Here is a 5,590-nt window from a genome sequence, read left to right as displayed (position 1 = left end):
ACTAGTTTAGACACCTGAGCCGGATCTGAGTTGTTAATCTGAAATCTGCTCAAATCCAACGAGTCCTGGTAACCCTCAAGTCTGATTGGCTGTCCACCATTGAGGGGCGGGACTTGGGCCTCTCCTGAAGGTGTAGTTCCCTCCTCCACCTGGGGGGCAGCAGTGAGCAGGATGGTGCTGCTGGTCTGGAGCTGGACTCCCGGGGGCTGCAGGTGTTTGGAGGCGTCTGACTTCCTGTCGCTCCTCAAACAGGTGAGTCCACTTCCTGTTCCACAAACGGTCCCAGAGGCTAAAGGTTGGAGCCGTAGGAAGCTAACAGCTGTCCTGTCTGATGCTAATGCTAGCTATGGACAGGCGTGTTAGCATCTTAGCTCGCTGGCAGACCTGTCTTCATGGATGGGTTGATGTGAATGATGCTAACGCTAGCTGTGTGTGTGTGCTGTACCTCTGTGGAGGTTTGTCTGCAGATCAATCAATCAGAGATCAATAAATGTGTGATGTAAGAAAGAAAGACTGGAGGCTAACTGTTAGCGTCTCCATCCTCCTGAAACGAGCTGATGCTGAGGCGTCATCCTCACTGTACCACAAAGAACTGAGTGCTGACATCACCGATGACATCATCGCTGTCCTGAAGAAAACAAACCAATCACATGACACTTAGACCAACGACACATTTACAAGCCGACGCCCCCCTAATGGTGCCCCCCCTGATTGGATGGCTCCACGACGGAGGAGGCGGGCGGATTGGAATGGTAACGGTCATCTTCAGCGACTCGTGGCTGCAGCGCCCCCTGTGGCGTCAGAGGGAACTGATCCGCATCAGAACCCGGTTCCGATCCGGATCCTTTTCAGACGTTTCCGTGTGAACGGGCGGCACATCGACAGGCGAGGTGTGTGTGGGCGGTCGTCATGGAAACGCCTCCGAGTTCACCTCAGGGGTCAGGTGACCCGAGTGGTTCCACTCATGAGGAGGGGGGGCGTTCCGGAAAGCCTCATCAGATGTTAGCGCTGTGTGTGTGTGAGACGTGATGTGTGTGTGTATCGTGTGTGTGATGCGACGTGTGTGTGTATGGTGTGTGACGCTCGGGTCACGTGACGCGTCAGCCTGCAGAGAGGTTCCAGATGTGACGGCGGCGGACGCGGCGCCGGAGACAAACCGCTGACTGCTGGAACCGTTGGAACCGTTAGACGGACGAGGCGTTCACTGACACCAGTGGCTGCGGGACGTTTGGGCGCTCAGCTGCTCACCGCTGCGTTTCCTGTGGGGTCGCTCCTTCCCTCTCAGCCTGGAGAAGGTCCTCCTCAGCAGGGGCTCGGCCATGGCGCTCCTCGCTGCTCCTGGGGGGCAGGAGAGGAGTCGGCGCTCCTCCTGGTCCAGACGCTCGGACTCGCTGTGACTCCGTCTCCTCGCAGCTGCAGGACAGGAAATGAATTCCACGCATTCTTTCCCAAACTCCCTCCTCCTCCCCCTCCTCCCACTCTCCTCCCTCCACAGGGGAGGAGGGCCCACAGGCCTTCTGGGAAATGTAGTCCTGAGCCCAGTTTGGCCTTTCTGCTAAACGTTTCCCGTCTTCAGTTAACGGGTCAAACACGCTGACCTTTGACCTCTAGTTCAGTCAACTTTATTATGTTGAGATCTGAAGTCCATCACACAAACCTCAGCGCTCCTCTTCCTCCTCCTTTTCCTCTTCCTCCTCCTCCTCCTTTTCCTCTTCCTCCTCTTCCTCCTCCTCTTCCTCCTCTTTCCCCCCCCTCCTCCTTTTACCCCTCCTCCTCCTCCTCCTCTTGTTTTTCTCAGGGTGTTTTTCTTCAGGTTTGTCCACCAGGTGGAGACACAGTCCAGTAAAACACTGGATGGATTCCAGCGGGAGTACTCTAATTCCAGTACTGTAGTAATCGTACAGTACTAGTAGTTAATCTACTTTACTGTAGTAATAGTACATGACTAATACTCAATATACTCTAGTAATAGCACAGTACTAATACTCTGCTCTACTGTAGTTACAGTACAGTACTAATACTCTATCTACTCTAGTAGTAGTATAGTACTAATACTCTATCTACTCTTCTGTGCTAATAGTGCAGTACTAATACTCTAATTATAGTACAGTACTAATACTCTATCTAACCTTGACTAGTAATCGTACAGTACTAATACTCTAGTAACCGTACAGTACTAATACTCTATCTTATCTAGTAATAGTACGGTACTAATACTCTATCTACTCTACTGTAGTAATAGTACTGTACTAATACTCTACTTTAGTAATAGTACAGTACTAATACTCTACTCTGCAGTACTAATACTCTAGTAATAGTACAGTACTAATACTCTGTCTTCTCTACTCTAGTAATGGTACAGTACTAATACTCTGTCTTCTATACTCTAGTAATAGTACAGTACTAATACTCTGTCTTTTCTACTGTAATAATCGTACAGTACTAATAGTTTATCTACTCTAGCAGTAGTACGGTACCAGTAATATCTACTCTGGTAATAGTACAGTACTAATACTCTATCTACTCTAGTAATAGTACGGTACTAATACTCTATCTACTTTAGTAATAGTACAGTACTAATACTCTACTCTGCAGTACTTATACTCTAGTAATAGTCCAGTACTAATACTCTGTCTTCTCTACTCTAGTAATAGTACAGTACTAATACTCTACTCTGCAGTGCTAATACTCTAGTAATAGTCCAGTACTAATACTCTGTCTTCTCTACTCTAGAAATGGTACAGTACTAATACTCTGTCTTCTCTACTTTAATAATCGTACAGTACTAATAGTTTATCTACTCTAGCAGTAGTACGGTACCAGTACTCTATCTACTCTAGTAATAGTACAGTACTAATACTCTATCTACTCTAGTAATAGTACAGTACTAATTCTCTATTAACTCTACAGTACTAATACTCTAATAGTACAGTACTAATACTCTATCTACTCTGCAGTACTAATACTCTAGTAATAGTACAGTAGTAATACTCTATCTACTCTACAGTACTAATACTCTAATAATAATACAGTACTAATACTCTATCTACTCTAGTAATAGTACAGTACTAATACTCTACAGTACTAATACTCTAATAATAGTACAGTACTAATACTAATACCTAGAAGAGTGGAGATGATTTCTTTCGGGTCAATACAGTAGAATCACACAACATACATGTCTCAAGGATACGATCATCATAGCTACTCTAGTACTCTACTCTAGTATTATACTCTACTACCAGTACTCTAGTACTCTACTATGTACTCTACTCTAGTATTCTATTCTACTACCAGTACTCTAGTACTCTACTATGTACTCTACTCTAGTATTCTACTCTACTACCAGTACTCTACTCTAGTACTTTACTACGTACTCTACTCCAGTATTCTACTCTACTACTAGTACTCTAGTAGTCTAATACCAGCACTCAATCAAATTTTATTCATATATCTCTTAATCACATCAACAGACATTTCAAAGCTCTTTATCAGACAGAGAAACCCAACGGAACCTCCAGAGCATCAGAGACAGTGGAGGGAAAAACTCCCTCATAGAGGAAGAAACTCCGGACAGGACCCAGACTCTGGAGGACGGCCATCTGCCTCGACCGGTTGGGTGGAGAGGAAATACAATGGAGGTCGAGACAGGGTCAGATAGGACAGATAGAGTCAGTGTCTTTATGGTTACTGTACTCTAGTACTCTAGTACGAGTGCTCTATTCTGGTACTCTAGTACGAGTACTCTAGTACCCTACTCTAGTACGAGTGCTCTACTCTAGTACGAGTGCTCTACTCTAGTATTCTCATGCGAGTACTCTAGTACTTTACCTTAGTACTCTACCCTAGTACTCTAGTACTCTACCATACTCTAGTACTAGAGTATTGTATTCTACTCTAGTAGTCTAGAACCCATCAGGCTCTGAACCCAGGAGCCTGACTGGTTCCTGTTCTAGCTTTGGTTCTGGTTCTGGTTCTGGTTGTTCATGGGTTCCAGTCTGAGTCCAGGTCCAGAATGAGCTGGAGGTCAACACAGCGTTCTGATTGGTTCTCTTCTCTTCAAAGGGTGGAGAAACGACTCCTGATGAAGAGGATGAGGACGACGAGTGACGAGTCAGCAGGTTAGGGGGTTGGGGGGGGGCTTCATTAATGTTAATTCATTAAAGACGAGTCGACTCCAATTAGCAGCAATTAAAACGCTCCAGTGATGCAAATTGGCTGTGATGTAAGGGGGCGGGGCTCTACCTGCTGTCTGGCAGACAAACCCGAGGGCTGAGAGTCCCAGGAGGTTCATCACGAAGTGTGTGTGATGCCTTCACTGTCCTCCGTGATGCCTTCACTGTCCTCTGGTCCTCCGTGATGCCTTCACTGTCCTCTGGTCCTCCGTGATGCCTTCACTGTCCTCTGGTCCTCCGTGATGCCTTCACTGTCCTCTGGTCCTCCGTGATGCCTTCACTGTCCTCTGAATGCCTGTGTTTTTCATTTCAGACATGTTCAGGTTTTCTTGACACGCGTTTCCTCTCTTTGTCCTCTGGGTGTCGCTCTTCTCTCGTCGCCCGTCTCTCTGCTGGGACAGGGGTATTCCCTGCTCGGGGACGGGGGTATTCCCTGCTCGGGGACGGGGGTATTCCCTGCTCAGGGACGTGGCGCCCCCTCTGGACGCCCCTCAGGACATGTTTGTGTGTCGCGGCTGAAGGTCGAGCGTTTTGTTTCTCCTCTTCCTCCGTTTCTCTTTTTGTTTCTGAGCGACGGACGAATCCGACGGTTAAAATAAAAGACTGAGGAGAGGAGGAGGAGGAGGAGGAGGAGGAGATGAAGAGGAGATGATGAAGAGGAGGAGATGATGAAGAGGAGGAGATGAAGAGGAGATGATGAAGAGGAGATGATGAGGAGGAGGAGATGATGAAGAGGAGATGATGAAGAGGAGGAGATGAGGAGGAGGAGATGATGAAGAGGAGATGATGAGGAGGAGGAGATGATGAAGAGGAGGAGATGAAGAGATGATGAAGAGGAGATGATGAGGAGGAGGAGATGATGAGGAGGAGGAGATGATGAAGAGGAGGAGATGAAGAGGAGATGATGAAGAGAGGAGGAGATGATGAAGAGGAGATGATGAGGAGGAGGAGATGATGAAGAGGAGGAGATGAAGAGGAGATGATGAAGAGAGGAGGAGATGATGAAGAGGAGGAGGAGATGATGAAGAGGAGGAGGGGATGAAGAGGAGATGATGAGGAGGAGGAGATGATGAAGAGGAGGAGATGAAGAGATGATGAAGAGGAGATGATGAGGAGGAGGAGATGATGAGGAGGAGGAGATGATGAAGAGGAGGAGATGAAGAGGAGATGATGAAGAGAGGAGGAGATGATGAAGAGGAGGAGGAGATGATGAAGAGGAGGAGGGGATGAAGAGGAGATGATGAGGAGGAGGAGATGATGAAGAGGAGGAGGAGATGATGAAGAGGAGATGATGAAGAGAGGAGGAGGAGATGATGAAGAGGAGATGATGAAGAGAGGAGGAGGAGATGATGAAGAGGAGGAGGAGATGATGAAGAGGAGGAGATGATGAAGAGGAGGACAGCGGAAGCAAAAGA

At 47.2% G+C, this 5,590-nt stretch overlaps 1 protein-coding gene across 1 annotated transcript in view; it reads right to left on the bottom strand.

The window, feature by feature from the left end:
* The window catches only part of LOC137588670 (rho GTPase-activating protein SYDE1), an 11,135-nt gene extending 9,698 nt beyond the window's left edge, over positions 1-1,437 (bottom strand). The window contains exon 1 of the mRNA XM_068305869.1: positions 1,249-1,437. Within this exon, the coding sequence (XP_068161970.1) occupies positions 1,249-1,321 (73 nt within the window). The 5' untranslated portion in view covers positions 1,322-1,437. The remainder of the gene's footprint in view (positions 1-1,248) is intronic.
* Between the last annotated feature and the right edge of the window lie 4,153 nt (positions 1,438-5,590).

This window comes from Antennarius striatus, chromosome 21 (genome assembly GCF_040054535.1).
Source record: "Antennarius striatus isolate MH-2024 chromosome 21, ASM4005453v1, whole genome shotgun sequence".
NCBI lineage: Eukaryota > Metazoa > Chordata > Actinopteri > Lophiiformes > Antennariidae > Antennarius > Antennarius striatus.
The sequence above is the reverse complement of the archived record's forward strand: the minus strand, read 5'-3'. Positions and strand labels throughout refer to the sequence as shown.